We start from the raw sequence: 13,922 nt of genomic DNA on the forward strand, positions 1-13,922 counted from the left end.
CCTCATTTTTGAGTGACAGCATTTTGCATTTATGCAATTAAGTTTTCTTGCTAATCTAAATCAGTATTTTAAGCATGCTGACTGCTAGATAGCAAACGGCTCAGTAATTTCTTCAATTTCAGAAAATACAGTCTTTGTAAGGTTGAAATTCAACCTTTGCCTCAATGTTGTCAACATTAAAACATTTTGTTTGGAAAAATACGCCCCTCCTCAATGGTACTTTTCTTAAATTACTATAGTAGAATATGGCTGGGGAAAAAAAATGAAGCCTGCCTTACTTGCAGCACATAGGGACATGACCTAACCCTCTTAGTAAGAAGCTGCACRAGGACAGGACTTTTTGTACTGTACATTTGGTTGTATTTCAAGAATTCAATGAAAAGTCAAACCCCATAAAAGTCTGGGGTAGGGGGGTGTTTAATAAATGTCCTCCAATATTTAGAAGCAGGATTGTCCCACTGTTAAGTACCAATGACTCTTGCATACAGATCATCAAGAAAACCAGGACAACTCAACATTATACAAGCATTTTGTTTTCCTCTTTAGGTCAGATTATGTGTATTACATTCAACTTTTGGAAATCACAGTTCCCAAGTGAATCTGATGACACTGAGAGACTGGATAAAATACCAGGGGTGTTTTCATTAAACAYTGAGGGGCACGTGGAGTACAAAATGTGATGACACCATAAGCAAATTTGTGTCTCAGGCCTCAATTCTTGCTGGAGCAGCTCTCAGCAGCCTCACCTGGAGTGGCCTGACGGATATTATGCCATTTCTCCCAGCTTTTACGCTCAAATGGAGTCCATTTCAACAACACTTGAAACTCTGTGAATGCCTTTTAACAGTGAAMCTTAAGAATCATATTCCATTTCTAAGGAATGAGAGCTAGTGCATGTGTTTACTATACGTGGCTTATATTGAGCTATTCTGAAAATTAYACGACTACTGAATGTTATTAAATGTTAGAAGGAAATATAATTGGTAGTATAATTTTATGGGACTCACTAATTCATTTGAAGTCGAATTCAGACTACATGGATACTGTCAACTTTTATGTCAGCAATGGTAATTTACAGGTGTTCAGATGTTTGCAAATAAACTTAACTGAGACCTGTAAATCACGGTGCACTCAAAATGCTTATTGGCATCCCACGACAGCAGAAGGAATTCAAGACAAACAAAGCCTGCAACTAAAAGCTTCTTATTTATTTCTTTCTTTTTTCATACTGACAGGAATAGCTACTGACTCAGCTCACTCAGGTTTTATAATACACAYTGTGCATTAGGCAAATGAATATTTCATATATACCTAAAGTGAGTACACATAGTGTTCCACGTACAAGTAGATTATACGGCCCTCATGTAAACAGTCCTAATATCACTCAGAGATCAAGGAAAATGGACAGGAAAGGTGAGGGAAACAACACTCAAACGAGAAGATGAAGCAAATGCACAGTAGGAACATCACTGGCATTATGCCTTTTATTAAAATTAAATCAGTTTAATGTTGGGATTATAAAGCCAAAATGAAATGTTAGGGACTTGCAGCAAGCGCAGGGTGGGCTGGAAACACACGTACGAGCAAAGCTCTCCAGGGGAACGTGGTTGTGCTCCCTTTCTCCGAGCAGCACTTGTCCCTGTGCACGTCCACACCAGGCACAACCCCAAGGAGATTCCCCTGCAACATCATTTACCTGAAGAAGGTCTCCAGAAGAGCAAAGACCGACACTAGGAAGCAAAGACCAAGACTAGGAATGAAGATCTCAGCACTGCTGCAAGTATCTCCCGACACAACCTCTCTACCCTGGTGGTCCCCGCGATCTTTCAACCCACGTACCCGAAGCAGAGGGGCTCCCAATGGTGTCACTGACTCACGCACCCTAAGAGTGACCACAGGGACGGCTCAAGGTGACTGATGGCACAGGGCTTTGGTCCAAGTGCTCGTCACAGCAGCCCTGGGGCTGGACAGCAGGACCATGTGAAACGATGAAGCTGCTTCTGAACCACGGGAGCTGCCTGCAGAGAAGGGGTCACCAGCAGATGCTGGTGGGAGCAGGACACTGCACTGCCCGTTAGCGAGGGACACGGTTAGTGCTTATCTGAGGGGGAGAGGAAAACCTCTTCAGKGCCCTGGGAGCTCTGCCTGCAAAATGAGCACACCTTGGCACAGCTGAACACAGCACACCACCTGAGTTAAAGGCAAAAGAGAGATGAGTAAATCATGTTGAGCTGTACATGAGAAGTGTTTTCTACTATCAGATGCAACTCATTTGAACTGGATCCTTTGAAGTAAGATGCATTTTCCTTGAATATATAATTTCCTTCTCTACACAATTCTTTATTATACTCATCTTATAATGTCTTACATCTCCAGAAGGTTGAAAAATGTGTTAGTGACTTGGCTGGCCTAGATGTGCATGATGTTTTTCAGCTCCGACTCATACATTCTATCACATTTTAGCTTTAACATAAAAGAATAGGTCCATGTTTTTGTTCATGATTCATAATAAATCAGCTAATAATAATAAAAATTCACTGAGAATATCTTCTAAAGAACTGAAAAAAAAAACCAGTCAAATACACCCCTCAAATTGAAGTTTTGTTCTGACAAAAATGACACTGCTCTATATAGCAGAATGAAACATCTTCACACAGTGCAGTACTGCACACGCCACAGGAAACATCCTGCACTACAAAGCCAAAATGCACCAGTCTACACAATGTAAAATATTCTTTAGATGGAATTTGATGTTATTTCCTTYCCTATGCCAAGATTTATATATTATTGGTATGAAGGCACAACACAGAAGAACTATAAAGTATTAGCAGTTCAAACTCAGGTCCTAAACATTTGTGTATACACAACGCTTTATAATATCTTGACAAATATCATGAAGGCTCCTATTACACCAATATTTAGAACAGAAACCTGTCTGAAACAGGCGTCAAACAGGATTGACACCCAAGGCCCTCACATGTTTTTATTCCAGCACTCCCCCCAGTGATGCTTGTCTCTGTTCTCCTACAGTTTCTTACAAYCCTGTAACTTTCACATTACAAAAGCAGTTCCAACACTTATAATAATATACAGCAAAATGCAGGCACAAACTTTGCTTCACTTCCAGGTCTCAAATGACACTCAGGAACAAGGATGCAGGAGACACTGGAACCCATCTCTGACACAAAACCACTCGCTGTAGCTACATTGACACCTTTCAGTCCTCTCAATTGATCAGGTTCTTAATTCTCCCGATGAAAAGGGGGTTGGAAGTGTTCTATAAGCAAGCAAACATATCCCAGGAAGGAACAAGAGCAGGCTCACGTAACCTGCATTCAACACCTGCTCAGCAAACACATTTTTTCGAATAAAAAGAAAAATAGGTCTTGCAGGAGTCTCAAGAGGTACCCATTCCATCTGCTTATCCCAAAGCAGAGTGAGTTTTGCACGATTTCTGGCAGGAGTTGGTTGAACCTGTTCTTAAATACGGGCACAAGTGAGGAGGGTGCAACCACGTTCCCTGCACCCAAACTAGCTTTGCCAACGTCTGACCATTTTGAAGCTTTTTTCCTAAAACCTGAATGAAATTTCCTTTGCTTCTACACACTCTTTCCTTCCTCTTTGCAGACATGGTTTGCATGTTTGACGACCTCTTTACTTCTCTCCTCCCTCAGGCTTTTCCCCCTTTCTGCTCTAAACAAACCCATTTTCTTCAACCTCTTCTCCTAAATCATATTTGCTTGACATTTAATCAATCCTGCTGGTCTCTCTGACTCTCCAAGTGTTCCCAATCTTCTCGATTGTGATGTCCAGATCTCTGAAGCAGTACTCCAACTGAGCTGTTACACATYTACAATTTCCTATAATATTTTCCTATTTTTTCCCCCAAAACCACAACTCAGATTGCTACAGAAACCAGCATGCAAGACAGAGGCACCATGAGCTCACCTGTTTTTGAGATGTGCTGCCAGGTCACATCGCTGCATCACCTCCTGACACACCGCAGAAAAGGGGCATAAAACAAACAACTTGTCYAGCAGTTTATGAACGAGAATGCTGGATTTTTTGCAGAGTTTAAAATGGAGTCTTTTCCGATCCAGCGGGCAGAAATCCTTCTCCTGCAGAAAGTTCCTTAGGCACTTGTAGCAGAAAGTGTGTCCACAGGGAGTGTCCAACGGCTGCAACAAGGGCTGAAGGCAAATGTGGCAAACCAGGTCGTCGTCCACTTCGTTCTGGTAGTTGTACAAGTGGTTCTCCCTTGTCCAGTGCTGCTGGCCACACTCAAAGCACAGAGGGTTCAAGGAGGCATTTTGCTCCACCAGAGCCATGTCATCATTTGTAGTCCCCATTGYACCAGCTAAGACTGTTGAAGATTCCTCTTCCTCATACAGGAGAGATTTGCTCCTGTAAATCGCAGGGAAGAAGCAACTGTTCTTTAATCATGTGTCATTTTCTGCAACAAACAACAGAATAATAATAATAAAAATKAGTTTAACACAAAGCAGGAAATTTATCAAGAAAAAAACAGATTTTGTTTTCTGATTTTTTTTTCAGAAGAGAGCTATGAAAAGGTTTGCAAAGTACAATTTCATTTTACAAGAGAAATGTTTTACTGCTCTGTAGCAGCTGCTCTGCTCCATAGTTTTTGCCTGCAAGATGACCATGTTATTAGAAGCAAGGGTATCACATTCTGCTATCTCAGGAGAAGCAAACAATTTGTGTCTAGCACAAAACCACTCCATTGTGGAATAATGATTATATGAACAAGTGATTAATTGTGTCCTTTAATACACAATTATGAGTTTATTCAGCAATCGGGTTCTACTTTTCTTGTTAGATTCTGACTATTAACATAAAATACTGCACATTTAGGTCTAAATACCTTTAAAAAAAACCCTAACAAATATGATTGCTTGCCCTGTTCTTCCCTCCTAATTATTGYTGTAAGCTGCAACCTACATTTGAGTTTTCTCTGCGGGGAACTGGTTCTACTCAACGTGACACATTTGATTTAGTACAGAGGCCAGAAATAAAAGTATGGAATAAAGCAATCATACGAAGTACTGCCTCTAAACCACCACCCTGTTTTTCTTTATACCTAACACAATTAAAAGTGCAGCACGTTTAATGTGTTTGCCATCACGTCAGTCACAGGAATGCAYGTCTCTCACTATGTGCTTCATTTTGAGTCAAAGCTTGCCTGTCTTAAAATAGTTTCACGATCAAGAAACCGTGCAAGCATGAGCCTATCATTTCAAGCACTTCATCCTTATCCTTTCTGACTTGATCCATCCTTCTCTCCTTTACAAAAATCACACTGCTTGAAGTTCACAACAGAATGGCTCAGAAAACAAAATAAGTTACCCTACACAAAGAGATCTGTTCTTCTATTTATTTTGGTAAATGAACTCAGAGAAAGAGGGTAAAAAAAAAAAAAGTCATGCTTATTTTGTGCCCAAATCATTTATTTAAATAAATATTACTTAACAATATTATTTATTTAAATTTGCAGCAGTCACAAGGTTCACTTACATTCTAACAGAGCAAGCGTACAGAAAGTGAGAGCTGCTTGGCTTTGTGCTGACCCATCAATTTTGTTTTTATCTGCTGAAATATAGTCATAAACACCCTCTAAAATTTGTGTGGAACACATGGATTGCACAATGTCTTACATTTTAAGAGAATCACTGTTTTGGGTTTTACCCATTAACCTCGCACAGCCAAGCACAAGACTTAGAGCACATTTCACAAGGATTATTATATCCTTTGACGCAAAAAGGATTAAATAGTAATTTGTAATCCAGGATTCTGTCCTGCTGTGGAAATTGATGCTCTTCATTGCCCTGTCTTGTAGTAGATAACGTGTACCTTCTGGAAAGGATTTTAGGAGGGAATAGCGTATCAGTTCTGTTAGTGGAGACTAAGAACGCAAAAGGAGACCCCAAAAGAGATTACTTAAGAACAGTCTTATACATATTATGTAAGGATTCCAAGATTGCAAAGCAGATAAGGAGACTACACAGGCCCTCATGTGCACAAGCAGCAATTCCCCAGCTACACGTTCATGCTCCTAGATTAACGCACAAGGAATGAGACTGGTCTAACGGCTGAGCTTTATGTAACGCAAAATAAATCACAGGATAAATGTTCTGGAAAAACGCTGCAGTGACCTGCGACTTCACTCAATCATTTGGCCACTTCTGGCTCTACAGAAATCAGCACAGGTGTTAGAATATGTGGTGTGCACTGCATCTTACCTAAGTGTACCTGGAAGACTAAAAGACATCAGCAGCAGACCAAGGTGTGCAGAATGAGCCAAGAAGGCCATTTTAAGAGGGTGTTGTCCAAATGCCAGTCCACCTCCTCCAATTAGCCAAGAGTGGGACTCTTCCTCCTTCTCCAAGTAACCAAGATGACAAGAAACACTGGCACAGGCTGCCCAGGGAGGCTGTGGAGTCTCCTTCTCTGGAGATCTTCCAAASCCRCCTGGCTGCCRCCCTGTGCCCYGTGCTCTGGGTGTCMCTGCTGGAGCAGGGGGTTGSACTGGATGATCTCTAGAGGTCCCTTCCAACCTCAACCTCTCTGTGATTCGGTGACACACAAGCCGTTACTGGCGGTGCCGGTGACGCACTATGTGAGCAGACAGACCTGTTCCTACGAGTGCCAACACACGGATGTCTCAACAGCCAAGTTCCTACAGATCTGCTGAGARAGCCAGGAAACCTTGAGCCGAGCGCCAGGCCCGGCCCTGCTGGCAGACACGCTGCGAGTTCAGGGCCCGGGCAGGCAGCCACCATCAGATCCATTCTGCTCGTTGGTGACATTGCCTCGGGCCGCTGGGCAGAGCAGTCAGCACCCTGTTGGCAGATACAATCCATACRGACGCTGCGAGCCAACCTGACCGCTTTTTCTGAAGTGGATCTGACAGCACTTGGCAACCTCTCCGTCAGCGGAGCGGCGCGAGTGGTAACCCCAGTACAAGGGAGSAACAAACTGGCTGCAACATCTCCGACTGAGGAAGTATCGGCACAAGGAACACCTGTCCATGGCCTAATGCAACCAGTTGGAAGGAAACTGGATGTGGAACTTCTAGAATGGCTCCATTGTAGAGTGACAAAGATGATTAAGGGACTGGAGCATCTATCGTATGAGACTAAGTAAGCTTGGCGTTTAGCCGAGAGAAGATTGAGAGGGGATCTGATCAATAYRTATAGGAACCTGAGAGGAGAATGTAGGGAGGAAGGGGCCAAACTCTTCCCAGTGATGGCCACTGATAGGACAAAGGGAAATGGGTATAAGTTGAAGCCCAGGCAGTTCCATCTCGATGTGATGAGGAACTTCTTTCCTGTGAGGGTGCCAGAGCCCTGGAACAGGCTGCCCAGGGAGGCTGTGGAGTCTCCTTCTCCGGAGATCTTCCCAACCTGCCTGGCTGCCGACCTGTGCCCCGTGCTCTGGGTGTCCCTGCTGGAGCAGGGGGTTGGACTGGGTGATCTCCAGAGGTTCCTTCCAAACTCAACCATTCTGTGATACTGCTGCTTCCCTTCTGGTGGAGCCTCTTCTAGGAGAGTGAGTCCTGCCTGGCTGATCCCCCCAGCTCCAGGGAACTGCTGGTTCCCTTCTTTTCCCCAAAAATAGTTCAAACATTTTATCAATGCTCACTGCAACAAACACTTAATTACAACATGGAGATTCAAAGGAAAAAAAAAATCACTTTAGCACTGCTTCCTTGTTTCCTGTGTTGCATGTAGGGCAGACCTATTCAAAAACAGAAGAATTAGTTGCTAGGATTTGTATAGGTTACACAGCACAGTTGTTTAATTATTAATTCCAAGACTTTTTCAGATTGTTGCAATGCAAAATACCTACTGATTTACACAGCCCACAAACCCAATATTTATCRCCAGTGACAAATGGGATTGCAAGTAGCATCTAAATTTCACTAATTTATAGGTACCATATCCTTGAAACAGTACCATAGTGCTGCGATTTATAATACGMTATTTTATCCCTCCTTATGTATGCCTTATATTATTACTTGCTGTATCTAGCATGACTGCAGATCAGCATCTCCACATCAGCTCAGGAAAGCCACAAACAAGGGAGAACAGTCTGAAGAATAAAAAATAAAGACAGGACAGTTTTTCAACTCAATGTAATTCCCTACCCAGGACCTCATTATAAAAACAGAGCAGGGCAGGTGGTGCCCTGCTTTCAGTTTTAAATCACAATCCACTTGGGAACCGGGCCTGACTGGACAGTCAACTGTGCATTTATTTATTTAAAGCATGTATGAAAGCAATTTTCATTTGGAAAAGGTGGCCTTATTCATAGGCYTTCTGTAGTTCTGAGTTATTGATTGAACTAATCGGTTTCATGATTTTTATTCCTTCCCTCTGGATAGTTACTATAGAACACACAACCAAGCAAAATTATAGCTAAACCTTTGTGTTAACTCATTGCAGATAAAAGTTAATGGAAATATGCATTTTGCAGTCAGTACTGTGAGAGATTTCTAAATCTCTGTATTAAATGAGAGGTAGATTCCTTTGAACGACTGTTAAAACTTGTACAACAAATCTAACAGTATCCCAGAAGTAAACAACTAAAGAAAATACCCATCCTATCAACAGAATCCTCTTAAAACTACTTTTAGTATAGAGTTAAAATTGGTTTACTCCTCTATGCATTTTCCTCAACCAAAAGCAGAGAGTAAAAGAACACCCTTTAATGAATGGCACCACTGCTCCTTCGCTGTTCTCCAGCGGGCCTCAAAAACAGATGGGATGCAGATCTCACTTCTGTGGCTTGCAATTATTTATGCCAGAATGGACATTTTCTCAGTAGGTGAGATGTTATCTAACCAATGAATCAATGTCCAATTTCAACATAGTGAAGGTGCAAAAACAAACTGCTTTTATTTCCTCTCACTTCAAGCCCACTACATGCTGGCTGGATCATCTCATCTCCGATGGCTCTAAGTTTTGTGTCCTGTCAACAGCATAGGGATGTGTCAGCGCTTACCTTTCGGCAGTGGTGAGGGGAAGGGAGGAGCAGGCAAAGAAGTCATAACAACCATATATAAAAAGTTGTAACATCTATAAAAATACTGAGAAGGCTTCTCACAGGCCTGCATGCAGTGATTTCCTGATCAGTTAGTCAGACATACTTGCAAGATAATGCATAACTGCACTTTTAAATCTGTTCACAATTCCAAATGATAGTACAGTTGTCATCTTGGATGATGTTAACTTTAACGGTTCAGGACTTCTGAGGTCTGCTCTGTCTTCCACTACACCCTTATTTCCATGACATCCAAGTACCAAAGCTGAGTAGGATGAACCTTATGGTCTCCATATTCCTCTGCCCCATCCAAATGCTCAAGTTGATAATGATAAAGTTGATAATCTTTTAGCAGCCAGATGGAGTGGATTAACACAAGGTATATAAGACAACACCAAGATGTGGTTACAGGCATTGCTTAAATCTACATCATAACCAAACTAAAAATCAGTCCTTAGTTCCCAATCCATCACCCTTCCCAGGAACTACAGTATTACTGGATGTTTCATAACTGTTTTAAGAAGCAGATGATAGTTTGAGTGGACTATTAAAAGGCAGCAGAAACTTTCCATAATAAAAAACATGATGAGAATAAGTAACTGACATATAGTACTAGAGGGAAAGAGTATTACTCACATCTTCCAATAGGCATGACCTAGCTCATTAGATACAATCTCTGTTTTAAAATTAAAACTGTGCAGCAAACAAGTGAAGCAGACCTAGCAACTGGTACTGACTTTATAATAGGCATGTTAATTATTCAGATATTTAAGGGTTTTTATGTCTTCAAATGCAAAAAAAAAAATCTAGCTTTGCCTCTAGTAAAAGTTGATATAAAAAAATAATCCTGTTAGCACCTTTCTTTTGAAAGCACAAACAAAACTAAGTGCTATGATGTCAAAAGATGACATCTGGTAGCTCAAAGAGAGAAAAATAAAACAGAGATGGGAAGAATACATCAATTACACTGACAGTCTTCGGTTAATGTAACAGCAATGCTTTCACTGAATCCTGATAATCCAGTACGTCTGGTTTTGTGCTGACAGTCAACTTTGTTTTCTATAGTTTTCAAATCATTCAACAGAATGACAGATATTTTTGCATTCAAGTTGGAAAAAAAATGTGGCAAAACACCAAATTTGTTCCTTGTTCAGAACTGAACCACAATTCAGCAGCGCTGGGCTCACTTATAAAGCCATTTCTTCCCCTCGGTGCTTGTCTTTCTGTTTACCATGGCCCACCTTGGCCCACCCAGCCAAGGTTAGTGGGGTGCCAGATGTTGACAGGACACCAGCCTCGCAAAGGCCACACTTGTGCTTACACACCTGGGCATTTCGGGCTTAAGGGTTTTAACGTGTCATTTTTCTGAAGGGAGGCTTCTTTGCAGGTTGAGCAAYAAAGCCCTGCTTCATCCTGGTGAACGGGGGCTGTTTGGGAAAATTAATAACTTGTGTAACTTGGGCTCCATGTTTGTGCCGTGCGACGTTTCCACGGTAACGGGGCTCCCGGCTCTAATTACAGTCCCCACTTCAGGCGCGGGTGTCTCCCTTAAGGACATGCTTCTTTACGAAAAACACTAAGAGACCGGGACAAAAATCAGGAGGAGGAATCACTACGTTGCCCCCTCTGACCATAGGTGCCTGTGAAGACTCAGGGGTCTCRAGCAATGAGGCACCAGCGAGTGAAGGAAGGCAAGGAAGGAGGAACCATGAAGAGAGTCGGCAAGGCCGAGACCAGCCCCTCAGGACAGGCCGTAGGTGACTCTCATCCCCACAAATGGCACCACTGTTGAAACAGGGACGTGCGACCCAAAAGGACCACAGGAAGAAGCAGCAAGAAATGACTCTGATAAACAAACAGTCAGTAGATTTTGCTCAAAGCACACGCCAAGATCATCGAGCGGCCATTTTCTAGAGCACAAAATGGAATGGCTTCTATTTTGGGACCAGGAGATTAAAATAGCTTTAGTTTAGTCAAATCAGTCTTGAATGAGACAGCGAAGATAAGGATTGTAACCACGCAGAGGTCTCTGCAATGAAATATCAATTCATTATAACAAATACGAAGCTACATCAGATAAATCATCCCAGAATAGAAGGGACAGAGACAAGAATATAAATGTTTAATGAAGCTACATCTACGTATCAAAAAAATTAAACAGATTAAATTTGGGGGATTTATATTGAACAAGAGGAGCACTGAAAAGAAAAAAGAAAGACATACAAATTGAATTATACAGATCAATAACTTATATTCTAATAGTGAGGCCACTTTCCTCACCTGCAGGAAATGCAGGTTGAAATATAGGTTTAAAACCCACAGGAAGAGAAAGGTATTGGACTGAGACCCCTTCCTCCATGGTTAGGCAACAGCTGGTGAGATTTTCGGTGATACTGGCAGCAATCACAGCAATTTTTATCCCCGTCCATCCCTATTCTCCTGGTTCAGTGGCTGCCATGACGATCTGCAGAACGCTCCCGTTCGCGGTGAGTACGTTCATTTTTCTGATAGCTGATATTGGGTGGCTTTTTTTGAGGCAAAAGGGTGCCCTGTTTCTGGGTGCTGATGGAGCCTGGTGCCAGAAGGACCCTGAGCTGTCCTGCTGCCCCTCGATAGGTACAAAAGCAAAACCAAACCTTCCGACACTTAAGAAGTTGGTGGCGCCTCTGGAGATGCTTCCAGGGTCACATCACAAGCAGACGGGAGTTGGCAATTTTTACACCCAAGTGTTTAAACATTCTCTGCTTCAAGCTCCTAAACCCTTCTGGGGATTTTGCAGAGGTAAATAATAAGTACATTGAAATAAATTAAAAATAAAAACAACCCCACTTACCTGCAGTAACACTGGTAGAGCCACAAAACAAATTTCCTTCTTCACGCAAAGAGAATAACCAAAACATTTTGTTACCATTTTCATAACAGGGCGGCTTTTCTGTCCAGTGGGGCTGCAAAAAGTACCCCGAGACTCAAAAATTTAAGTGCAAGGAGACGGGTAGCGAGTATCACAATCCCAGCAACAAGCCCCAGGAAAAAGGCAGGAAAGAATAAAACATTTGTTCCTCCAACATGGTGATTTTCTGCAGCACAATCTGTCCAACAGCTCGCGACATATGCACCGCCCTTTCGCTTTGGAGAGCTGAAGGCAGCGGAAAGCTGTCGATCAAGATGCTAAACCTCCAGAAAAGCCCACCCCCGTGCACTTGGCCCGGAAACGAGGAATTTCAGGGATGAGCAGAAAACACTTAACTAGATTAAATGGAGCTGGTTCCTGTATGGGCGCAGTCACTGATTCGATTACTATAGCTTTGAAGGAGTCTGAAGCCAGTCAAAGAACCAGAGGATGAAGATGTGAGCTACGGTCCCTTCGTAGCCTCTCTGCTCACCTGGCCAGTCAGCTCCAGCCACTGCAGGTGCAAAAGGAGAAATGCCAAGGAGGTGACAGACTTGGGATGTTCTCAAGATGGCTTCATGACAAAGAAAAGCTCTGTTGAAGGGAGGAACGAAGGACTTCCAGGAGCTTTCAGAGAGAAACACCAGCCCCATCTCCTTCTACAGGCTTTGTCCATCTTGTGCAACATGTTAGGTCTGTTTTACCCCATCAGTCTCAACTTAAGCAATAATGGAAAGTTATTCCGAAATGTAAACTGCACCGTTATCAAGTATTGCCTCAAAATTTCAAAGATCTATAGGAGAGAGCCAAGAGTTCCTGCCCATCTGCAGTGCTCCTGGCCTGAAGAAGGATCCTATAAGACAGAAAGCAAAGAGGGCTTCACAGATATCTCTGTTAAGTGATAAGATATATCCGATAAGATATATCTGCTTTGCATAAAAGCAAATACTTTGAGTTATGGAGTGCCATGCAGTCTCAAAGAGCCCACAGAACACAACCTATGCTTAGAAAAAGACATCTCAAAAAATGAGAGAAAGGATGGTCTAGACAGAAGTTTTGAGGTCGCAGTCTCCAACCTCAACCTGCCAAAATGTCTGCTGCCAGTTCAGGAGCATCGCTTGAAAAAATTCAAGTCAATCACCTAAAACCGGTCTACCCAGACTAGATACTGCTTCTTTACTCCCTAACAAAAGAAAACAAATACCAGGATGGAGGAAGCTCTTCAAAAAAAAAAAAAAAGAAAACAAGAAAACCCCCTTTCTAATTCAGCAGTCAAAACAGCATGCAACTCAAGCTATCTACATGCAGGCAAAATTAGCCATGAGAAATTACCAGCTCATCAGCACCCACGGTACAGGCAGAGTGAGGTGCCCAGCAGATCCCCTCTTGCCCAGTGTGCAGCACAGACCACCACCAGCAGCTCGTGGGCTCTGCTCACCCCAGCCACTCTTAACTTGGATATAAACTCTTTAGGGTACAGACTATCACCCTCTGTTTAACTAAAGACAGTTCACTTTAATGCCCTACCTTAGCTTGCATTTATCTGAAACCTGATGATTATTTATGTTATTTTCAATACTAGCTGTCCGACCAGCTATGGAGTCTGTATTACAGGGAGAGTGCAAATTATCCTCATGCTCTCCTACATCATTCGTAACACTTCCATATTGTCTTATACAACATTTAACAGAAAATTAAAACTTCACAGCAAGTTCTCCTGCTCAAAGTCTCTATCTGTACAAGTAGCCTACCTCTTATATGCACATACATAGATATTGAAAATAAAAGGCTTTGAGCATAATCAGAATTTACATAACAGGAACAACATGCTACATTTATAAGTTATAGTCTTTAATATTTAAATATTATCTCAAATTAAAAAAATGTAAACAAACAGCTCTTTATRTAATACACTAGTACTTGATGCAGGGTTTTACAAATACACTTCAGACAGGACTCGGAGAAGGAAGTG

General features: G+C 42.2%; 1 protein-coding gene across 1 annotated transcript in view; it reads right to left on the reverse strand.

Moving 5' to 3' along the window:
- Nucleotides 1–11,945, reverse strand: part of LNX2 (ligand of numb-protein X 2) — a 33,247-nt gene extending 21,302 nt beyond the window's left edge. Inside the window, exons 1-2 of the mRNA XM_026049849.1 lie at nucleotides 11,894–11,945; nucleotides 3,949–4,453 (exon numbers count right to left, since the gene is read on the reverse strand). Coding sequence (XP_025905634.1) covers nucleotides 3,949–4,349 — 401 coding nt within the window. The 5' untranslated portion in view covers nucleotides 4,350–4,453; nucleotides 11,894–11,945. The remainder of the gene's footprint in view (nucleotides 1–3,948; nucleotides 4,454–11,893) is intronic.
- Nucleotides 11,946–13,922: the final 1,977 nt, after the last annotated feature.

Source organism: Nothoprocta perdicaria, unplaced genomic scaffold, assembly GCF_003342845.1.
Source record: "Nothoprocta perdicaria isolate Ctin4 unplaced genomic scaffold, notPer1 scaffold_62, whole genome shotgun sequence".
NCBI lineage: Eukaryota > Metazoa > Chordata > Aves > Tinamiformes > Tinamidae > Nothoprocta > Nothoprocta perdicaria.